We start from the raw sequence: 24,562 nt of genomic DNA on the forward strand, positions 1-24,562 counted from the left end.
CATGCTCTCAGCCTAACACTAACTAAATACGTAATATTTGAAGACTGAAGTTTACGTTTTATTTTATTTAAAAAATCTGATCATACACCATGTTTTATGTACTGGTATCAATTAATTGCACGATGATTACATTGTTTCGATTTATAATTGATAGCATGTATTTACAAACGTCTACATATTTGCATTGGCCTACATTGAAGTTGCCAGGTGATCGAATACGTGCACATTATATGTATAAAATGTTTATATTTATGCATTCATTGGTCAATTTCACTATTAAAATAATTAAATAACTGTTTAGCTGTTGAAAAGAAAATGTGCTACAGCCTCTTGTCACACGCTCTGACCGTCTCTCAACGTTCGAGTTATGCAGTCACGCTAACGCGTTGTGACTGCTCCTCTCTCTTGTGACAAAGTCTTACAGCTGCATCGAAATCAATAGACGTCAAAGAAATATGAAAACAATCATGATGGGGAACTTAAATCCTGCCTCAAAGCATGTACAGCTAATGAAAAACGTGCCCTTATTCTCAAGGCAACGGACTGATTCAACCCCAACTTTTGTCAAACTGTATTTCTTTACCTTATTCGGTTTTCCCACAGATGAGGGCAGCCAGACGCATCTGTTGGGTTTGTAGAGTAATTTGTAATTGCTGCCCTTCATGTGGTGTACAGCTTTGAACCGACTTTAATTAAAAGCATAATTAAGGGCCGGTCTTAAGCAAGACCATAAGCAGATGGTTTTCTGTCAACAATAGACGTTTTGAGGACTTCATAAACCAACTTGACACAATAGACAGCGTCTATTCATGCTTATTCAAAGAGAAAACAAAAACCCGCTTCTGAAAATTCACATGTTCACACTACAATAAGTAGACAGAAACTTGTGCGATGCACATATTTCAAAATACAAATAAATAGAGATGTCAATAAAAGTAAAGTAGCCTGTATGCCTCATTCAATGTCCCACATTGACAAACAAGGTTTGTTAAATTTTGATTTACATACTCTGTGTGCAGTATTTACTTCATGACTGTTAATACTCTGCATACTCTGCAAACTTTTAGGAGGTATATAAACGGATTTATTAACTTTTGAGAACGTCTTCTGGACCAATAGGAACAGTGTATTAGTCCAATTATTACACTAATATATAAGAAACTGCATTGTGGTGTCATTTCTACATACATGAGGCAAGTTCTGATATCTTGCTGTCACCCAAGTAATAGCGTACATAGTGAGTTTATTGTTGTGTTACAAGGAAATAACATTTTATCATATCAAATTGTTCATGTATTAAGAAATATACTTATTTTAACATAGGCTCGTGCTAAATCCTTGTATCCTATATGACTTTCAAATTGTTCATGTATTAAGAAATATACTTATTTTAACATAGGCTCGTGCTAAATCCTTGTATCCTATATGACTTTAAAGTCTGAGCTGAGCAATCTGTCTATTTTCTCATTCTCTAGCTGTAAAATGGTCAATAATTAGATTGGCACACATCTTTATTTCACACACCTTTGTTTCCTGATGGATATGATAAACATGTTTCTCCAAGTGACACTTGCACGCAGACACACATACTCAAACACACACACACACACATACGCACACACACGCACACACACGCTGTGCTTTCCAGAGCTCTCTCTGCTGGGAGGCAGCACCTGGATAGGGAGAGGGAATTAGCATTGATATGGATTTAGTTGAAATGCAATCTTTTAAATCTTCGAAAGATGCGGGTGCAAAATAATTACAGTCTCAGCAAATTGCCAAGAGGTCAGTGTCTCCATGGATCCAACATGCTGATTCACTGACTATAGACGGTACAGCAAGAAGACAGGGGCCCGCAGTGTGAGACTGCTACTGCAGTGTTAATGGGGAGAGTCGCTGGGGAGCAGGAAGGGTACGCTCGGGAGAAAAAAACTAATTCAGTGCTCAACGTAGGCCGAACTTGGGTCTGCTTTGTGTTATTACTGAATCTAATTTAGGGGAATGGACTCATATCTAATGAGGAGACGCCAGCCTGTGCTTTGGGCTTCACTCTGCTTTGTGCTGCTCTGCATGAGGACAGATGATTTGTTCCTAGTCAGCTAGAAAACATATTATTTCAAGTTTGTGTTACGAGACTATGAGAGACATTGTCTGTGGACGACAGCGCATACTGAGTTTATGAAGCCAATCTCTTCTGTTAAGACCACTATTATTATAGGCTGGGTAAATTGCATTTCCTTTACTGGGGGGCCTGTTGACTTATATGTATAAGCCTATATTATTCATTTTTGACAAAGAAAACTATTGATTTCTAAGGATCCCTTCTGAAGATTGCTTTTGGAGTTTGAAAATGGTACCATTAACATATTCTCAACCACCAACTGGTTCTAGTGAACATGCTGCCACATGTAGGAAGGCAAGGATAGTTGAGTTTGAGTCTGCAACATGTGAAGACTGAGGATGATAGAGAAAGAGACAGACAGACAACTAAAAGTAAGGTGAGGACCTTTCCTGTGTAGATTTATAAAATAAATGTATTTTTCTATTTCCTGAGGGCCTGTACGTAAAGCACCATGTATGGAGTCATTAGAACAACCGGCATGAACACATGACACCTGTCTGATGCCTGCATTTACTGATCATAAAAAGAGAGAGGGAAGGAAACAACCTTTTATGGAAGTGGAATCTGGAATGGGTGGTTTATGTAGTTCATTGGGTTTGGGAATGTGTTTGGAAGGCGTGTATTTTCATACCAGTTTATTTACAGACGGCTGACTACATTTATAGTGTGTGCCAAATATCCTGCATAGAAAATACTTTTATTTAGTGCAGAAGAAGAGAGAGCATAGCAGTAGAATACAGGAATAAACTATAGGGCAGAATTCTTAACAAGAAAAATACTGAACACTGTTTAATACCATCATCAGCTTTGATGGGAACAAATGGCTGATGGTTAGTATTGAGTCTACACCTTCTGTGCTGGGCCTTAGTGAAGAATACCATTCCGCATGCTAGCCCAGAGTGCTCCAACAACAGCGCAGCGTCTATGTGTGTATTTAGGCAAATCAAACGTTATCTGACACGTGTGGGGGATATCATTAGTCAAATCGTATCGAACAATACAAATCATGATCGGTACAACATGCGTATAATCCACTTGGATTTGATTAATTACTCGAGTTATGGCCATTAATGTCGGACCGTGCAGAGGATGTAGGCTACCGTGAGATTTTATAAGCACGCTGGCTCGGCGTAGGACGTCCCCGTTGAGACAGATCAGTTTACGCAAGGAGATGGATTCTCATTTGTCTTGTCAAGACGTCTAACGTCCTCGTTAGCGCGCCTCTCCCCGCTTGTTAGCTCACAGCTTGCCATGTATCTGCGCTAAACTTCCCACTGTCGAACAACGCGGATCAACATCAGTCCATGGATGTAGTTTTTCCATACAATTTGACTCAACATTGGTGCACGATACATCAAAATAAATTTAGATGCCGAGTGTTTGGCAGGTGTCTGTCTCTGAGGCTCATCCGCGTCTATATTTAATCGTATTACAAGGGTCATGGAGTAAGAGCAAATCCCCGTTACTTAATTTATATTGGCCAATTTAAAGGCAGTAGGCAAATGAACAAGACGGGCGACAGGAGACATTTCCATGAATACTATGGAGTAGAGAATTCTGTCGAGGGCTGTAACTAGAACCTTCACGTTTTTAGATGTTCTGTTTTAACTAAATTAAGAAATGTTATGTGAACGAGGTGAGTGAAGTCTTAGGCTAATGACGGAACTGCAGACTTTCCGCTCCGTGAGCTTTCAAATTCATTGTGGATCGAACTCAGCCTTGTCACGTTGAGAGAAAGTGAATTTGTAACGTACAGGACGTGCCTGTCAACTTGGAGCAAATTGCTTCTCATCACCCCGAGGGAATGCATCTAATGTCTCAGTCAAAAGGCTGGACTACAGGGGCAAGAAAAACACACTAAGAATTGCCCTTACCTATCAGCTTATTGTAGGCCTAACGGCGTATTATTTTTACGTGGTAGGGCCTATTTACTCACCAGTGTTATAGGGAAACACGGTAATTGTTTTATATTGTTGGTAGGAAATTAGGTCATGGTATCCCAACTGAATGGTGGCATATGCCATTTATCATGGACTAACTGATTGCCCATTTATGGGCAGAAGGGAGTTAGGGCTAATTGCCAAATTATTTGTCTAATTGCTTTGATATCCCGGGATAAATTAGGCTGGGCTATATATCTGATATGGTTATATTATCGCTGATGATCTTAGTCTTCACATTGTGTCAACAGAAAGTGAAGGATACCTCATATCTGATCATGTGATAATATGTTCAAATGGGTTTTATAAACCAACTTAAGCCACAAAGTAGGGATCACAAAGTAGGCCTAAGGTGTTCGAGTTTTGCTGTTGATATCCAAAATATCACAGTATTTTTTTTATCAGAACCCAGTTAAATGGTAAAGTTCTGGCACCCTTACATCATTAGACATCCATTCCACAAGACTGGACACCATGGCTTAAATATGCATATGTAATATGCGCCTAGAAAACAGCCCTTCCACAAGGGGTGCTCGCGGTATCCTGAAGTTCACACCTGCAGAAGGTATACAACCTATCACTTTAAACCTTTTCATTGCCGTACACAAATTACTTGGGTCAGTGCAATGGGGCACTTGTCATCACGGCTCTATAGTTCCTAGTAATATCTGTATAGGCTGTATAGGCTCTGTATCTGTGTAGTTCATTATCCCAGTATAGCCTAACCTATAAGTGTTGTGATTTTTGTAAAATTACAAAAAAGAAAATGGCATGTACCAATGTAGCGGTTTCTTGTGAATGGTTGAGTGCTATACTTTAGCTTGCTTTATAATATAACTATTATTATTTGTAGGCTAGTGATAAGCTAGTCGTTATATAGGCCTAGACTTCCTATCCACTATAGGCTATCATAGACATTTTTACACTTTGTAAGTTTCACATGGCACGCACACACGCGCACACACGTGCACACACACAAATACACACACCATGCCGGCTAAAGAAGAGGGGGTACGGCTCGCTGGCCAGATTTAAATTTCCGCCTGATCAGTTTCTGGAGAGGAGCAATGGAGAGAGCGCAACAGCACCTGGTGCGGCTTTAGCATCCCCTTGCGCCTTATTGACAGACGCATAAACGGGGATAGGCCACATTTCCAGTGGTGATTTGGACAAACCTGGATTGTATTTTTTCTCTAGGGCTATCAATCAATCTATCTATATATCTTTCTATATATTTATCTATTTATATCTGTAAAATCTAACCAAATAAAACCTTTGGAATTCTCATCGATAAAATAAAATATTAGGGCTCTTGGAAATTTAGTTACACATTGCCCATGGCTTAACGTTTTTATTACGTCTCAAGAACGTACACGAGTTTGGATATCCCCTTCCATCTTTCCATCTCTCCATTTTTTTGTTAGGGAAGTGCTAAGTGGCGTCTAAAGTGACGTATTGAGGCGCTCTGGCCAATCGCTGACAGCTTGGAGATGATATTAGCTGAAAGTTAGTAGTAGATGCGACAGTCTTTTTATTCACACCGATGTAAAAAGCATTTGGCAATAATATAAAAAACACGGGAGTCCAAACTTTGTCTTTTTCACATTCCCGGGTCTATACTATTGGAACAAAAACACGGACTGGAGTCAAACACGAAGTGGATTGTCTTTGTACCAAGCGCAGGTAAGATAATGTATCTATGGTTACATGAGAACTGAAAGCTATGTGATATAACTTCTCGATAAGGCCTGTTTAAAAAATTAGTTTTAAAGGAGAGTTTGCTTAGAGAAAGTCGGGGAAATTATATTGTCGTCGCATTAGAACTGGGCCTATACGGCATTCATCATTGGCCGACATAAATTCAACATGCACACAAAGAGCAGGGAAACAGCTCTTTTAGTGTCAGTGTAGTATAGACTAGAGAAAGTGTTCTTAATGTGTTGCTCTTCTAACACAATACAGGCCAATTGCGTCAGAGCGGCACAGGCCTTCAACATCTAGCCAAGTGATCTACTAGTCAAGCTGCAATGCAGTCATATTCGTTCAATAATCTGTCAAATGTAAGATCAATGGTTTCGACCTTAAACCGATTGAATGTTTGCTTTAATTTATATAGGCTAGGCTTAGCTTTATGTGTGATTCACGAACATGAGCAGCAGGCCCAAATCACAGTGCACCAAAATGAAAGTCCAGCATGAACTCTTGTAATCTACCGGGTTTATCACCAGGGATGGCTTGAACTATCCAAATAGTTCATTCGAGGCCCCCAAGTATAATGAAAAACAATCCTCCAAACATCAAGCCACTTTCCTGAATTAGGTTTATTTAGCACACAATTCCACCTCCTATATCCCCGAGGGATAGCAGATGAAACTTGTTGAAACCCATGAAGAATACAAGTCAGATAATTTGAGTAATTCGAGGAATCCAAAACTTGAAATGTCATTCTATTTGTAGGCTACTGACAGCTTTTGGGCTGCTAGAACATGGCTTTTCCTCCACAGGAGAAAACTAAATCGCAAGAAAGTTGAGAAATATATCACCCCAATTTGATTACTATTAGAATGTAATCAGCATAGAATAATTTGTATAGTTTTTATGACGATATCACTTTGAAAATTAGGTTTTAATTTTTTATCGGCCTACTTCATTTCTACAGGACAACATAATGCCAAGCGCAAGTTTCACTAAATCATTTCTTCTCACTCTCCTGCATCTCTCCCTTCCTGCCACTGTGTTTCCATGCATGACGTCAGGCGTGTTCACCTCCCACCCCTTATGATTTCTTGTTCACAACTTTCTGGAGGAGCTTTGCCCCAGGGCAAACACAGCGACAAGATGGCATTCTATTCCCATGGTCTTTGAGCTCTCCACTGCTAATCCCAAAGTGCGCTAATTGTCTTCAGAATTTTGTAGCTCGTGGATACCTCTCCCTATTGCTCAAATGAATGGATTTGGCTTTACATTTGTTTGGTTTTCCCGGTCCTTGGTTCCAACAAGTTCCATCTGCTAACAAGTCAAGAAACAAGATCACTCAACCACAACAGGATAAAAGAGGGATTAGACAACTTCTCAGCGAAGACATAGGTGATCCAGGGGTGCTATTGTTTACGTAGCATTGAAACAACAGGTTGAACTGGGATCTGTTTATTCAATGGAGTGACGAACACAAACTGGGTTTGTACTTTCTAAGATAATGATTGTGGTTGGGTTATATATCAACTGCACTGAGTCTCATGTGACTGAAAACTACATTTTCTCATCATCAGAACTTTGAATTTTTCCGTTTGCTTACTTTGATGTGCATCTAGACTAGGCTACCCCTTACATATCCGATATGTTTGCCATGCAAACTCTGAGAAGTCTTTGGCAACAAAAAAACAAGTGAGTTTATTCACATTTTAAGCCTCTAACGTTCATAAACCATTACTTTAAATCCACACAATGTAATGCAAATGGGAGAGGTGGCGCCTCTCAGAAGGTAGTTAATATTGAACTGAATTCTGATAACAGAATTACAGTAGACAAACTAGACATGGTAGGATTTTTACGTCAGAAGGCAAACATCTAGTGCCAAGCATTTAAGTTACAGTATATTCTACTTAATTGACAAATTCAAACTTTACAAAGTTCCGGAACCTGACAACAGGGACCCTGTCGATCGCATTGTCCCTTCGTTCGCGTACTGCCAAACAGTTAAAAGAAATACGTACAAAACTATGAGCTCTATGTCATAATTTGCAGTGGATTAACAGATTAACAGAAGAAAGGACTGAACTTTATTGAAAATATTATCCGGAGTGGTATAGTTTCCCCGCGGGAACTGGAGATGACAGTGCATGACGGCCCCGCAGCTCATTATCCCACTCCCTTTCAGCCTGTCTTTCATTGCCATGCAAACTCCCTGGCAGTGTCGTTTGTCTCCTCATTGTACTATAGTTGGGAATGCAATGGTTGTCAGGACGCTTATTCAGTTTCGAGATAGTTTATTGATGAGCTGTGACTTTTAGCACTTTTCACATGTCAGAGGAAGTCAAGTGTATGCGTCCACAACTACATTTTATGCTGTGCGCGTACTCACACTTTCCCTACACCCCCAATCCCCCCTCCCCCCTTCGGTTTTCTCGACCCGGAATCTGTTGCATTGGAACAAACGATTGGAACACCCCTAGTCCGAGACTGGTGCTCTAAGTGTAACCTCAACTACGGGCACAGAGGGGTTGCTTTGGTGTGAACTGGGGTGTGCATTGATGTGCGTTGAGGAGTGTGGTCGTGGCTGCAAAGACATTTCCTTATTTAGTGTCTATTTAAAAACCTTTGGCACCCCACGGTTTTAGCCTTCATCGACGTAGTATCAAAGAAGTAAAGATACAAATTGAGGCATCCTACAGAAATGATCCCCGACTGAATAACCAATTGTTTTGCGCTTATTAATTTAGTAAAAACACGGAATGTCAATAACAATGTTATGACATTCCAATAACAATTATGTTATGACATTCCATAACAATGTCCTAATTTTGAACGTTGTCAGACTGTTAAGGAACAAAAAGTGGAGCTTAGTAACTGAGAACCATCAAAAACTGGGCTTATGCATTTTATCTTCATTCATATCAGGATACCCACGACACATTAATATGTATTTTGCCGTGGTCTCACTGTCCCTGCGTCAGATAATTTGCCGGCCCGTAAAAGATCAAAGATGAAGTCAGACTGTAAACGGTTAAATCTGATCCGCTTGGGGTCAGCGTGCACCATGTGCTCGATGCCCGTGCCTCCATTTGTAACTCCAGGTTCACGGTTAGTGTACAAAAAGCCCGTCTGCTTTTCGCAAAGGCAACTGAGGCTTGCGTGTCCGAGATGCACTTGCCATTCCTTCCATAGGTCTTAATAGCATGCAATAGCATTTTCTGAAAGCAGTATTTGTATAGCATTGTTTGTGTCAGAGAAAGAGAGCGAGCGTATGTGTGTGTGCGTGAAAGAGAATGAGAGAGAGACAGAGAAAGACAGAGAATTTGCATGTGTAGAGTGATTAGTGGGTTTTGAAAAGCTAAGGCTCTGCCCCGTTTCCCGCTCTGGCAGTGCGAGGTATGAGGAAGTGTTTCTCTGGAGCATGATGACAGAGGTCAGCCACTGCTAATGGGCCAGAGAGGAAGAGGAGAGGAGGAGAGGCACACACTAGGAACAGAAACACACATGCATTTAATACTCGAGTGGTACTACCATCTCCAATAGGAATAGGTGCGCCTGCCCCCTCTCTCTCACACACTCTCTCTTTCTCTCTCTCGCCCACTCACTCACGAGCGCACATTTTCAGTCTCGCGCAGTCCTGACATTTCATTTTATTGTCAATCTCTGCTTCCTTCGCAGGGATTTCTTTCAAGACCACTTGGAAAATATTTCACAACGCTAACTCTACCGAAACGGTTACATCCAACACTGTGTCGCTCGTTCTTTAACGCTCAGTCATCACCAAGGACTTTGGCAGCGGAGCGCAAGATGCCTCAAAAAGGTAACCACCGATTTAATAACACTTTATCCCATTCTTTCGTACAATGTGTGTTATCTTCTTACACCAGCATCTCACCTGACACTTCAAATAGTCAAATTCAAACGCGTGTTATTTGCTAATTAGAATCTCAAGCCAATAATATGCACGTGAGATAAAGAGTGAAGTAGAATGTTCTCAAAAGTTTCGTGTGCTGGTCGAATCGAATCGAGCTCTGCAGCGTCCGTGTTAGTTTTGAGAATTTTGGATCACTTCCTCGTGTGTTTATATGGTGTTATTGGAAGGATTAGTTGGTGCTTGAAAATAGATGAATGCTTATTTTTGACAGGAAAGAGTACAAAGTCAGTTTAGGCCATAGCAGTGATCAGTTCTGCGAATGGGACGCAATGATCCGATGAGGAGGAGTGTCAGCTTGAATCATGTAGTCAGACCCACCCGGGCAACACCATCACAAACACGACGAGAAAAACTTTTCCCAAAGTATAATGCATTGACAATAATGCATATTAATAATTTCATATAGACTGATTTAATTGATAAACGGGCTAAGGCTTTAACATTAAAATATCTCTGGTACGTGAAATAATATTTTCGACATAATAAGGATTTATAAATATAGGCCTACACATATCTGATTTTTAAAAATCAAGGCAAAATAAAAACGATTGTTGTATATTAAAATGATATTTTCTGCAGATTATGAAGTGCTGACATACACAATCTACAACTGGAATTAAACAGATTGTGGCAACAAGGCCGTGACAGATTGATTTTGTTATTTAATAACACATCTTCAGTCAAATGCATCATACTTAAATAAGACAGTTACTAGGATTAATTGCGTTAATTAATTAATTTTTCAAGGTGATTTCTCAATTTAGTTGACCGTTATAAATTAATCAGGCTACTCTTAATTGATGTGGTTTTGGTAACTGTTCCTTGGCAGGGCCATGGTTTAACAATGATTTAGCATATGCTTTACATCGATTATGCGTAAAAAATAAATATGACAGGCTTGTTCAGGATCATACCTTCCAATAACATAAAAAATGAGTTATGTTTTGATTAAAAAAATGGAACCGTTTCTTTGAAATAACTCCACATATTGTGTTGCACAGCTTGGTTCGTTTATTTGTGAATGCACACTGTAAATACACACACAGTCCATCGCCTGTTTAAAAAGGAAAAGATAAAAAGGGAGAAAATCAAAGCCAGGACTATAGTTCCTTAGTGGCCTCCTTTTCGGCAAATGTTTTGAATGGGCTCTTTATCGCAATTGTCTTTTTCAAATTGAGCTCCCCACTGCGCTGTTGTGTCTTTTTTTACAACTTCTAACGACACACACCAGTAACACAATTACCACTGGATATTTATAACGAGAAATTGCGTTTCTATTTTCCAAAACGAACTCACAAAAAACAGGGCTACGGGCACCGGGTCATGGCGAGCGGCAAATAAATGTGGCGGAGTGAGGGGAGGTTGTTGTGCAGCGCTGTGTGTAGTAGGAGGGGGTTGCTTGCAATCCCTTCAGTTCTTTGTATCCCTTGGAGTTGTTGGTACGTTTAGTTCGATGCTGTGTAGCTAGTTAGGGAGCCTGGGTTTTCCTCTCTGGGTTGTGCTGTAGGAGCAGAAAGGACGCCATTGTTGAAATTCTGCAGGCTTTGTTGGCCAGCCTTCACCCCCTCCCGATTTCACTTTTCCGGGCAGCCAAGCGAAGCAGACAGCGTGTGTCACTGCACCAATACGTCTAAAGAGACCGTACACGTAGCGATATTACTAAACTCTGTCTGGGGATAAAATTTGCAGACGCACAATAAATAAACAAATTAACTGTAAAATTCATTCTACACGGATAGGCCTACTTTATAAACTTTGCTCTTGCACCTCTCTGGCCAACCATGGATTGTAATGAAATGCTAAATAGTTTCCGAGTTATTTCTTCATATGCAAATGTATGGTAATATCCATAACTTTATGCATGAACTTCAACCTTAATGGAACGCTGCAAAAATGCCTAACCTCAATAAGACTTTCATCTTAGGTGAAAATATTGTAGTTAAGTCGCAGTTAAAGCAAAAAAAAAGATAAGATAAGGTGTACTAATAAAATGTTTTGCTTTGTCCTAGGGAAGTATTAACTAGAGAACAGCAGATGAGAGTCTTTAAATTGTTTTAAGCGGACAGTCCACACTGTTTCCAGGCAAGTTAAACACTGAATCCATATCATAGCCTTAAATCACAAAAAGACTTTGTTAGACTAATTGCTCTCATATTGTGGAATATGAATGCACAACAATTTGCATCCTAAGTTTAGTCTTGTACAACAATGTGTCTCCCTTTTGTAAATGTGTAATTATACAAGTCTATGTGATACATCTATCTGTTTATTATTATGCCGATCCTGACCTCTCTTTCCTGTCTCTGTGTGACCAGAGTACTATAACCGGGCCACCTGGGAGTCTGGAGTAGCATCCATGATGCAGAACAGTAAGTCATGTTTAATAGTATCTTGGGGTAATGAAAAATACTGGGGAGTAAGGTCTGATAGGTAAAAACTACAAGGAAATGAAGGAGATAGAAACTTGTGGGTCTGTTATGAATTGCTGTTGGTGTGTGTGTTCTCTAATGTCATTAAAAAAGTGTAATCTTATGGATTCAGATAGTGTTCTATTATTGGGCAGAGGTCATATGTACAGCTGGCTTTTTATTTGCTGATAACATGTATGCCTAAATATGTGAGTGAGAGAATAGTTAGCCACATAGAAATAACTGCAATGCGATGTTGAGAGAATTTCCTCAAACATGAATGCATTTTAAAAAAGCATGAACAGAAAACTATTTTGTCAGAGATGCCAGGAGAATGAAAGAAAAAGAAATAAAGAAAGAATGAGAGAATAATAATACTTGAGATGAGTGAAAAAGCTGGTTTGAATGATAAATTATTTTAAATCCGACTGAACTAATGTAAGCAGTGTGCCAATTCCCAACCTTCCTTATGCATGCACTTAAGGACATTGCATGCGTCTCCTTGGTAATGTGTTGTGTTTATGAAGATGTTTTTCCTGTCCACAGTGTGTGGGTGAAATAATGTGCTGGGATGACACTTCCACAGTCTATGTTTATGAAATACACTGGTCCTGTAAACCTCAGTACAGATCCTAGCCTGGCAATTTGTGATGTGTAAACACAACCAAGGGATAGGCAAAATAAAAAAAACTTCAAGGTATAATTTGCAAGAATGGATTGTTTTGACAGTGAAGAGAACAAATCTAGAATTGCAACATTGATCATTTTGTGTGATTGTCAGAATGGTAAATGATACATATTTTCTTTCTTAATGCTGGACAAGAGGTGTATGACATCTGTAACGAAGGTGTGTGGAATGGCTTACTCTTATTCTTCCTCTCAACTACACTTGTTTGTTGCAGTATGTTTTCACCGCCTATAATTCACAATAATACTAAAGGTGTTGCCTTGGCCTTTGGCATATTTATGGATATTGTTATAGCCAGTGCAGAATAAACATTTTAAAAAACTTTATAGGAGTAGATTAAAGGGGAAGATGTGACGCCTACACTTGAAAGACATCCAACCAAACAAAGCATTCGAATCTAGGTCATCTAAAGTAGGGCAGATGAAATAATTGAGCGGTGATGTGGGAGTGGGAGTTGAGCGGGAGTCAGGTGGCTGAGCGGTGAGGGAATCGGGCTAGTAATCCGAAGGTTGCGAGTTCGATTCCTGGTCATGCCAACTGACGTTGTGTCCTTGGGCAAGGCACTTCACCCTACTTCCCTCGGGGGTATGTCCCTGTACTTACTGTAAGTCGCTCTGGATAAGAGCGTCTGCTAAATATGTAAATGTGATGTGGACTCCCATATTTCCTCTCTCACAATGGTAAATTCAAGGCTCTCGAAAAATCTACATATCCAAGAGAGCTGTGTTTGTTTACTGTTATTAGGCTATATGCACTTGTGTGTCAGGCCGAATTATTTAGGCCACTTTCAAATGTATATTATCGGTCTAACATTTAATGCAGTTATTTTAGTATGCAAAAATACGCCTGGGAACTGTTGCTTTCCCTTATCATTTTTACAAACGACGATGTTAGTTTTGAGTGATGTCCTGAACGAAATAACTGTGAGGACATCATTCGGGTTGAGGCCTTCAGATTGTCTAAAGGTCGCGCTGTGGGTTTTGTGTTAATAACTCCTGGTGTCCACGAGACTGAGCGTCCAAATTGACACCATATGTCTTTCTATTAATTGACTCGCACTAGAATAGAAGGCGCATAATCATGGCCACCAGGCGCGATCGACACCACTTACCGTGGGGAATTATATAATGATTAAGACTTAACCTTTGGAGGGAACGTTTTTATTTTCTTATAGGCCTATGCGTTTGCAGCTATCTTCAAAATGTATTTGAGCACTAGAGAGACTCTTAAATCCTATACATTTTCAATATGCTTCCCTAATCTGACCTATTAAATGCACAATTGACAAATGATTTAATCCGGGATTTAACCTAAAAACAATACAATGCAGAGGATTTAGCCATTTTCATATGACATATTACATAGTACATATTTAAATAAAATGTAAGCATGGTGCATGACATTTTATGCATGGAAATAAATGTAAACATATTTACAACAACGTCTTCCTACTAAAAATATTTAAAAAATGTCTACCAAATGTAAAATTCAACGAGAAATTACCTTATTGTCACAATGGAATAGCAGTAAGCATTAGCACATACACCATACAGTACAACCTCTCTTGCAGACTTGATTCAAGAATGTAAATATAGGCCGTGTTGCTCTGTTGTTTGGAGAGAAAAAAACCGGAATGTCACTTTTGATATATTGAGAGCGGTGCGCGCCTCCATTCTCGTGCCCGTGCACAGCCCCCTGGCTACCATAAAACGAAGCTTCCCTTGAAGGGTAAATGAGTAGAGTCCAATTTAGTCTGAGTGATATCCAAATGCAGACAGAAAGGGTCGTTTTATCATGCTACTATTTGTCGTGACGATGCGATTTTCAAAAGCATAGCAGTGTCATGAAGTGACATGCCTGCCACAAGTGCTTCAACTGATCTTCTCAATTAGCCTTCCATGCATGATCCAGGGCGACTTCCGCCTATTTCCAGAAATTAAGATCAAACTTGACGTGCAGCTAGCTTTATTTTAAAGACAAATGTCAGACAGCCTCATCATATTTCCCGCTCTTCTATATTTGGAGCTATTTATTGCTAAGGAGCCCGTGCTCTTGGAGTCAATTTAACGGGAGGCTTCGAAGGGAAGGGAGCGGAGAGAGCAAGAACACTACAGAGAGGCTTTCTGTCCGTTTGTCTTCAGGTTTGGTTTGATTTTTGTCTGGGCAATCTTTATTTCTGGATATACTGTTAATTAACTGGCATGAAAATACCTAGTTTTATAGGTGTTTATGGTGTCTGCTGGGTAATATCAAGTTGACACAACGTGGGATTAGGGGACGATTTGTGTTTGTAAAAGTATTGGCATTATACTGTAATCACTACTTCATAAGGCTGACGCAAATAGTATTATGCTGTTTGAGCTGTTTAAGGTCTTTGCAAAGATGCGCAAATCTCGGTTTAGTGGGCTGGAGATGTTTTGGTCGGTATCATACCGCTGACACGTAATCAATGTTCTGCATGTGTGACTAGAACAGGATTGTTTCAGATAATGATATTGCAAGCATTTCCGGAAAGCATTTCAAACATATGACAGATGAACAATGGCAATAATTACTGGGTATGCTAATTCCAACGTGGTGTCCCCCATCCCCCTTCACAAACACCCTTGTTGATGAACGTTCCATTTGCCTTTTTCTGTTATGCTTAATAACTTAAGTCTTTTTTTTAAACTTTTTTTTGGGGCACAGTTAATCATTAAATGCTTGCATCTAGGACATATGTTGTCCTTTTTATATTAATCACGAAAGCTTTGATTGAACTAAGGAGCGCGTGAATCCTTGTCTCCTCAGGTCACAGCGGAGTGAACCAGCTCGGCGGCGTGTTCGTCAACGGGAGACCCCTGCCAGACTCCACCAGACAGAAAATAGTCGAGCTTGCTCACAGCGGCGCGCGGCCGTGCGATATCTCCAGGATTCTGCAGGTGATTGCATCCCATCCCTTCACTGCGCACGCACGCACAGTCTAAATGTGATTCATAATGGAATGGTTTCACTGTTGAGTGATTCTAATAACTGAATGCAAACCCATAACATTTTGTTTGAGACCAATACAAATTTAAAAGGCTCTGAATTTGCATTGTGAACATGGTGCACAAGTTGGCAAAGTGCATCGAGGCATTCGGTGAAACTTGGCCTATAGTTGGTTTGAATGTGGGCTATATGGCATTTACATTGGTAAACAATGTAGTCTATGAGCATAATAATTCAGGTGACATGCAATCAGAATGTATTGCATTCCAAGGACATTACAACACGACAGCAATTTATTTTTACAGAATCTTAAAAAGGGCCTAACCTTGGCAGATCCAAGCAAGATGCATTTTAAAAGTGCAAGTTAAATATTGATATAGAATTTAAGGTATATTTCTTGTGTTGTAGACCCATGCTGATGCAAAAGTCCAAGTGCTGGACAATGAAAACGTAAGCTTAACATTGTTTGAAGAATACTCATATAATTCGCATTAGTCTTAAATAATGTATGTGATTTGTGTCTGTTGTTTTCTATACAGGTATCCAACGGCTGCGTGAGTAAAATTCTCGGCAGATACTATGAGACTGGCTCCATCCGACCACGGGCAATTGGAGGTAGCAAACCGAGAGTAGCCACTCCTGAGGTGGTCGGTAAAATTGCTCAATACAAGAGGGAGTGTCCGTCAATCTTCGCTTGGGAAATCCGAGACAGACTGCTCTCCGAGGGGGTGTGCACAAACGATAATATACCCAGTGTAAGTTCATTGAGTGTAAGTTACTATCATTTCATACGCTCAAAATAAATTCAGTTAATATAACCGCAATGCTCAACTGGCCTCCATTTTGACGTGGAAAAGCAGCGCTTTTACACATTGCTAACGCCATATAATTAAAATGTAATTGATTATTGATTTAAGCCTATGCCACTACAATGTTCTTCACAACCATATGTGAATAAAATGCATACTGTTATATAGTATATAAACAGACAAAAAGACACGTTTTAAGACTAACTGCCATCAGTAAAAGATGAGCGCTGTGTAATTAATGTGGGGCATTTTGGTTTGTCTTTCAGGTGTCATCGATAAACAGGGTACTGCGCAACCTGGCTAGCGAGAAGCAACAGATGGGCGCAGATGGCATGTATGAGAAGCTGAGGATGCTGAACGGTCAGACGGGAACGTGGGGGACCCGGCCGGGTTGGTACCCAGGAACCGCGGTGCCGGGACAGCCCAACCAAGGTGTGTGCAATCACCTGCATTTGCGGGCAGGAATGAATTATGATGATAATCACACACACATCGGTTAGTCTATTATTGCTCTGATTATGATTAAGTGTATTGTTAACATTATTATTATTTAGTATTATAAGTATTATGATAGTCTAACATCTCTAATATTTCGTATTATTTATTGTGGTAGAACATTATGGATGTGTAGGCCTAATAATTAATTTCATGTTTTAAATAACTCACAAATGTTGGCCTACCTGCATAACTGTGGTGGAATGCGTGAATCCACGGCTCTGTCAAATTCCTGTAGGCTACATTGATTAACGAATATGTTTTTGTAATGGTCCATTGACAACCAGCCCATCGGTTGATTTATTATAAAATGACATCTGGCAGATAACTAATTCTCAACAATGACGGGCTGATTCATTTTCTTCGTTTTTTCTTCCGGTCACTCCTTTTTGGAGGCATATTTGTAAACTCGAGGAGTTAGCACTTTGAATACTCTCTCTTGCACCCCCTCACCAAAGCGGCACAAGGATGGAAACAAATCATGAGGCAGTGTGCGGGATATCTCTACAAAGGCTGTTTCTGTCACACGCAAGAACTTGTTATGGGAACTGCTCTGTCGCTATGTAATTGCTCATTAGAGAACGTTTTGTTTCTCATTAGGGCGACATGAATAAGCGTCTAGTTTAGTGAGACAGCTGTAGAAATGTTCCGCGGGAGACCCCTGGACACGATATGGCACCACTTGCCAATTAGACATGTCAGTTTTAAGAGAACCAAACAATATAGGATGGACACACTATACAAAGAGACTTTTTTCTCCCCATTTTTATGTCTCTCTGTGAAAGCAGGTTCAACCCGTTTAGATGTCGACAACCCCATCTGCCTCGCGGTAGGACAAGTATTCATTTAAAACAAAATCCCAGCGTAACTTCATTATTTTTCTTTATTCAGATACAGACTAGAGTAGGCTTCTGGTTTGTTTTAGGCCTATTTAATTTTAATTTTACTAATCTATAGCCTATTACACTTCAAGATGAGGGAATCAATAGGCTAATAGTCAATTAATCGTTAGGCCTAGGCTATTCAGCATAGTATATTATTAAACACAGAATAACGACAAAAAATAACCATTATATAGGCCTACTGTTATAACAAGCATGATAATAATAATGCAAATGTTTTTTATTTGATAGGCTATAGGTAGGCTACAGGCCTTTATGAGTACCTTACACTGTAGCGTGTGAGATAACCATATCCTGAGATCATTTTCTTAACGCACCGACATAAGTGTCTCTACTTGCGTGAATTTCTGCGACATTAAGAATCCATTACTCCCGCAGCATACGGCACGGAGAGGTCTCAGAGGGAGACAAATATGGTCTCAATCTGATAAACGTCACGCAACAGTGAATAAAACACTGGCTTCATCGAGAGTGACAGCTCCCCAAAAAGAGGGGTGAAAGCTTTCACCGGCGATTTCGTGTTTTTAGGGATCAACGTGACAGTTTTTTTCTTATCTCTTTTTCTCACCGACCACTAAAGCCGTTTAGGGGGTTTAGACACATTCCCTTTCAGAAGGCCTTACAATGTTGCATGTCTAGAGCAAGATGCCGAGATCGGTGCATTATATTTCTGCCTAGTTTTACGCCTCATTGATTGTGACACGTGATACTATGGGATGGTTTTCTTTCGCCAGCGTTTTTTTTTATCCAAAGAAAACAAATCCAAAATCAAGCGACAGTTGGTCTGGTTACGGGATAATAGGACACACATTCGCTGCTTTTGACGGATTAGCTCTGAGAGAAGGCATGTAGCATACTGGGCATCAATAGCCTTTCTCTCGGCACACAAGGGCCATTTAAAGAAGATAACTTAATCATCTCATTTGACACACACCTCGTTCTTAATAATGCTTTGAAATGTTCCACAACAGTTTTACATTCTAAAAAACAGTAAATTTAAGTTTAAATGTATCCTAAATTAAAGTGATAGCTTACACTATTGGGCTGTTTACTGATATGCTTGACGCAGTAGCAGTGACTGAAGTTTATTGAGATTTAACAATAGCCTACGCCAGCTCATTTGTCCACGTATAGCCAATGGCCTTATCCATGCCACCTTATTCAGGCCTTTCCCTAGCGTCCTATCGTTTGAGGGGAAATAAAAGCGTAGCCTCATTACAATACAATAATTACTAGTCATCAGACTGTCCAAGCAGTAGGCGATCCGATATTCAATTAGGCTGCACATGTGACGCTAAACAAGTGAACTAGCGCTGCAGAGTGAAGCCCGTCAATTCACAGCCGGTTTCTCTGTCTCTTTTATGTCGCAAACAGGGTTTCAGTACAATGTGTATAGTATAATGTGTCCCTTTCAATAACTGACCGGGGTGATTTCTTTTCATGGCTTGAAGAAGGCATAAATCCTAACTTGCGTTCAACGGGCTGAAGCCAAAAGACAGTGATTAATGATGGTGCTGCGTAAAGGTTAACACATTGAGTTGAAAAGTCCGTTGACTGGAATCTTGAAGATACAATGAGGAGCACTGCAGCCGAGAGAGAATCCTTTTGTCGTCTTTTCCTTCAATTGTGTCCACAAAATTCTGTCCACGAAAGTTTGCCAACCCCTCCACAGTCTGTGAAGTTCCTTATTCTCCCCTGGTATTGTCATGATGAAATGCGGTCCCCTATATTCAAGTGTTATTTAGAAAAAGGTGTTGGTGGTCAGCTCCATTGGCGGTACAAATGTACACATGGTGGCTGTAATGACGAGTTCTAAAGAAGGCAGTTGAAAGTTTAAGGTTAAAGGTTATTAAAAAATATGTCAGGGGATGTGAAGTTAAATGGATAGTTTTTCATTTTTTGCCCCCAGATGGCTGCCCACAGTCAGATGGAGGGGGAGAGAACACTAATTCAATCAGTTCAAATGGGGAGGATTCAGATGAGACCCAAATGAGACTTCAGCTGAAAAGAAAATTGCAAAGAAATCGTACTTCATTCACACAGGAACAAATAGAGGCACTTGAGAAAGGTAAACAGCCCACAATTTCACCTGTCTAGCTGCTATCCAAATGAACATTATTGTATAAATAAAAACTGTCCTGTGATTATGTACGTCTAATATAACAGAGTTTTTTGTATTTGTTGTCCTTACAGAGTTTGAAAGAACTCATTATCCAGACGTATTTGCAAGGGAAAGACTGGCGGCCAAAATCGACCTCCCTGAGGCTAGAATACAGGTAGGACCGATGAGTTCATTCCCAAGGACCACTTGTCAACATTTCAAGATGTGACATTTCATGCAAAAGTGACAAAAATGTGAATTCATGATTTTTGACGTGGTGACGTGGTTTCAGGTGTGGTTCTCAAACAGAAGAGCCAAGTGGAGGAGAGAGGAGAAACTCCGCAATCAGAGACGGCAAGCCAGCAACTCCTCCAGCCACATCCCCATCAGTAGCAGCTTCAGCACCAGCGTCTACCAGCCCATCCCACAGCCCACAACGCCAGGTGAGAGACAAAGCTCTTAGCTGACGACTTTTAGGGTTAAGCTATCCCTATCCTTAACCCTAACCCTAGCCTGTTCAGTGTGTGTGTGTGTGTGTGTGGATATGTTTTTGTTTTTCTCCATATTGGTCATCACTGTAGCCAGCAATGATGACTTGGGCTCTAAAAATAACCCTGCAGTCTGTCGAAATGCTGACGTCTTCTCTATCTCCTCCTCCTCCTGTCCTGTCCTCTGCTCCTGCAGTATCCTTCTCATCTGGCTCCATGCTGGGCAGACCAGACACAGCCCTCACCAACACGTACAGCGCCCTGCCACCTATGCCCAGCTTCACCATGGCCAACAACCTACCTATGCAAGTAAGTAGCAGTTCAGTGTCAATGTAACAAAACAACAATATCAATTCGACCCAGGAATGCTGCATGTGTTGTGTATGTGTAAATATGCTCACTTACGCAAACACTAAAATTCTGTGTTTAAGTTGTAACTCAATCTTAAATGGACTCTCGTGTGTTTTGCACAAAAACTCTCTATGTCACAGATGTCCAAAGAAGACAGAGAGCTAAATGAAGATAAATAAATTCACCTTAGGTTCCCATTGATGTTATCCATTGTAAACAATGACACTGATGGAAGGCTTGAATGTGTTATTTCCCCTCAGGGTCCGGTACCCAGCCAAGCACCCTCGTACTCCTGCATGCTGCCCACCAGCCCCTCCGTGAACGGGAGGAGCTACGACACCTACACACCCCCTCATATGCAGGCACATATGAACAGCCAATCAATGGCCGCTTCGGGCGCTACCTCCACTGGTAAGCAAAGAAACTTTAAATTCTTCACCGGGCACTCAAAACTGCCAAATTATGAACATAACAGGATGTATGTGGACATAGTTGGAAAAGAGAATGCAGACAAGAAGAGCAGGTGCATCGAAATCGGGCTGGATTCATGTTCATGAAAAAGACGAAACACTGTCAGGAAGTTGCGCGGCACGTGTACTACCACAAATCCACTCCTCAGTTGTGTCAGGTCTCATCCTGCTTACAGTGTCTGTGTCTGTGTGATGCTGTGTGTCTCCTGAACTCATCCCTGTCTCTGTGCTTGACCTGGCAGGCCTCATCTCCCCCGGAGTGTCTGTTCCAGTCCAAGTCCCAGGCAGTGAGGCGGACATGTCCCAGTACTGGCCCAGGCTACAGTAGGGCTGTACGTGTCATCCTCGTGCGACTCCCTCCACTCTCCCTTGGCGGACCAGAGTGTCCAGCAGTATTTCATCACAGACCTGAGACTCTCCTGACAGACTCTTATGAAGAGACTCTTTTGTACTGGGATTGTGCCATTCTCTACTGTTTGGACACAAATACTTGAAGGAAAGCAAGCAAGAAAGAAAGAAAGAGAGACGGAGCGAAAGAAAGAGAGAGACTAATGGACTTCTGTAAAGTGCCCTGTGTAAAGAATCTCAATGGGGAAAAAATTATCTCTGTTTTCAGTTTCCAACTTATGTCATTTTTCGTGTGTTTGTATATGGCCAGTTGTATGTCATGATAAAAAAAACTGATGGAACCATGAAACCGAGTCTTGCTCGCTTCTCATGAAAAGAGGAACATTTGTGAAGCTTTTCTGCCATGATGAATAGTTTTTATCAACGTATTTCAAGAACCTCTACCTGTCTGTCTGTGTACAGAATGTGGACTCTGGAAAAAAAAGTTTATATCGTTCCAAAGCAGAGCTGGACTTGAAGCCACGAGCTGAGGATTTGTTTCTGTGGTAATTTTTTCCAAAGCTTGCTTGGGAAGCATAAAACTCTGAAGAGGGAAAAAAAAACTTCTGGTAGCTAAAAACGGTAGATTGTGTCTTCGATATAATTCAGTTTGTTATGTCGAAATGTAAGTATTTGTCTTCCCTGGCAAACTCCTGGAACAATTTCTATAATAAAATGAATTTCATTTATATTTCTCAGAATATTCTATATATGTTTTATACATTATTATTTTTTCATTCATTCGTAAATACATTTCCTTCAATCAAATCCATGTTTTGTGTTATGAATAGTGTGTAGTTGTGTGTTTTGCCTTACACTTGTGCAACAGAAATGTTCTCCTTAAATAAAGGAAAATACATCTGCAGGACAGATTAGAACGTTAAGAACTGGAGAGTCAATTTAGCATAATTTTTTAAACCTGAAAAAGTTTCTTATTTTCTTATGACATGTTCTTGTTTGTTTGTAGCCTGATGTTATCATTCAAGCTAAATACTTGAGCTCAATCTCAAAACGTATAAATTCAAATTTTTCCAGATCATGACTCACTGCAATTAAAGACACCCTCAGTTATTTCAGTTTATTCAAGCAACAGTAATTTGTTGATTAAAAAAGACAAAACTAAAAAGCGTTAACATTGATAAAATATTTACATTAATTGATTAATTTCTAGTACAATGACCAATAAACAATGGTCTCATCGAGTGAGAGAGAGAAATAGAAAGTCAGTTGGGTAATTAGCAGGCAAAGGGCTAGCTCAACATACTAAAATCCCAGTCTGCCTTTAGAACTAGAGGGCATTTGCAGACTTCTGCAAAACTTTGCCGATCCATTCAATGGTGAATGGCTCAGAAATAGCTACCTTTTTCACTGCCTGATGTAAACAAATGTGATACTCCGTAAAAACCCAAGAAGGTGTCTATCTATACAAATAAAGCGTTAATATTTGAGAATAGAAACAAGAAAGGAGTGTCACAGTGGTTTGGGAAAATGGATGAAGGTGTTTCCCCCTTTTATGAGTAACAGATAAACAAGAAAGGAAAGATCACTCACACAAACCACATTTCAGTCCCCATGCTGGGTAAAGCACCGGGCACTGCAAACACCATCAAACCAATCACTGCTCACCAGGCGGGGTGTGATTCCAGAAGAGCTGCTTGTGGGCCTCCACAACTATCGATATCACAGCACAGACTAGGGACAGGACACACAATGCACCAATGACCCATTTACACAATCTAGTCAAAGATAGGTCTGTCAGAAGCATCTCTTGTTCCCGACACAACAGAAAAAAGTAGACGATGATGAAATTAAGGTTGAGCCAGTGACCCTTGCATTCGTAAAAATCTCCAATCACAATCCCATCTCTGAAGATCAGGGGCTCTGTTGTGTGTACGTCCACTTCAGTTTGACTTTCAATTTGTGAATTGTTAACGCACTGTTGGTGTTGTGTGTTGTCATCGGAGAAGCACTCTGATGAAAAAGAAAGCCAGTCGCCTGAAATTACACTGTTGGTCTCTGCTGCTCCAAATGTGTACTGGTGTGTGCAAGTATAAAACAGGAGTTTCCTCAAATACCATAGTCAACTCCAACTGGGCCCTTTAGCAGATTTTAATACATCTGACGGAATCCAAGTGTGTTACCTATTGCTACGCCTCCCAGGTCTTCACTTCTGACACATTGAATTCTGACAGATTGAGTTAGCCCAAATACACAGCAGGAATGATAAGCCCGGGGGTAATGCTTCAACAGAGACAGCGAGAGAGAGAGAGAGAGAGAGAGAGAGAGAGAGAGACAGAGAGAGAGAGAGAGAGTAAGAGAGAGAGAGAGAGAGAGAGAGAGAGAGAGAGAGAGAGGGGAGAGAGAGAGGGGAGGGGAGGGGAAAAAGAGGAGGATAGAGGAAGAAGGAAAGAGAAATACAGAGGAAAAGAAAGAGAAAAAGAGAGTGGGTGAGAGAGAGAAAGTGAGAGAGAGAGAGAGACGGGGGGGGGGGGCATGTTGTCAGAGATTTCGTTTTTAAGGAGTATTTAAATATGACAGGACACAATTATGCTGTGCTTCGTGGCGGGTTGCAGATGTTGCCGTAATTCCACACCCTTCCTTTCAGACTGGTCCGCGTGAGGCGTGCGCTCGCTACCTAATCACAGAAACAAATGTCAGCCTGCTCCATCGTGTTTACGCAGCTGTGTCGAACATCATAAACACAAATAAGATCATTTGGAATTCTACACAAATAGAGGAGCTGAAAACGGTCGATTTTCTTCTGTTCTGTCTGTTCAAAGGAGGCCGCACCAGTATCTCTCAGGA

General features: G+C 40.5%; 1 protein-coding gene across 4 annotated transcripts; it reads left to right on the forward strand.

Annotated features, from left to right (window-relative positions):
* Positions 1 to 9,432: 9,432 nt before the first annotated feature.
* On the forward strand, positions 9,433 to 22,534 carry pax6a (paired box 6a). Of its 4 annotated transcripts, XM_062461809.1 has the most exons (13): positions 9,433 to 9,574; positions 12,004 to 12,057; positions 12,920 to 12,943; positions 15,575 to 15,705; positions 16,163 to 16,204; positions 16,294 to 16,509; positions 16,830 to 16,995; positions 19,870 to 20,028; positions 20,154 to 20,236; positions 20,354 to 20,504; positions 20,746 to 20,858; positions 21,161 to 21,311; positions 21,613 to 22,534. In XM_062461809.1, exons 1-13 carry the CDS (start codon positions 9,562 to 9,564, stop codon positions 21,696 to 21,698), a joined length of 1,389 nt encoding a protein of 462 aa, XP_062317793.1. In that variant the 5' UTR covers positions 9,433 to 9,561; the 3' UTR covers positions 21,699 to 22,534. The 4 variants fall into 4 exon arrangements, with proteins under 4 accessions (XP_062317793.1, XP_062317796.1, XP_062317794.1 ...); XM_062461812.1 differs by lacking the exon at positions 16,163 to 16,204 and having other exon boundaries at positions 9,434 to 9,574; positions 21,613 to 22,533; XM_062461810.1 differs by lacking the exon at positions 12,920 to 12,943 and having other exon boundaries at positions 9,434 to 9,574; positions 21,613 to 22,533.
* Positions 22,535 to 24,562: the final 2,028 nt, after the last annotated feature.

Source organism: Osmerus eperlanus, chromosome 5 (assembly GCF_963692335.1).
Source record: "Osmerus eperlanus chromosome 5, fOsmEpe2.1, whole genome shotgun sequence".
In the NCBI taxonomy this organism is placed as follows: Eukaryota; Metazoa; Chordata; class Actinopteri; order Osmeriformes; family Osmeridae; genus Osmerus; species Osmerus eperlanus.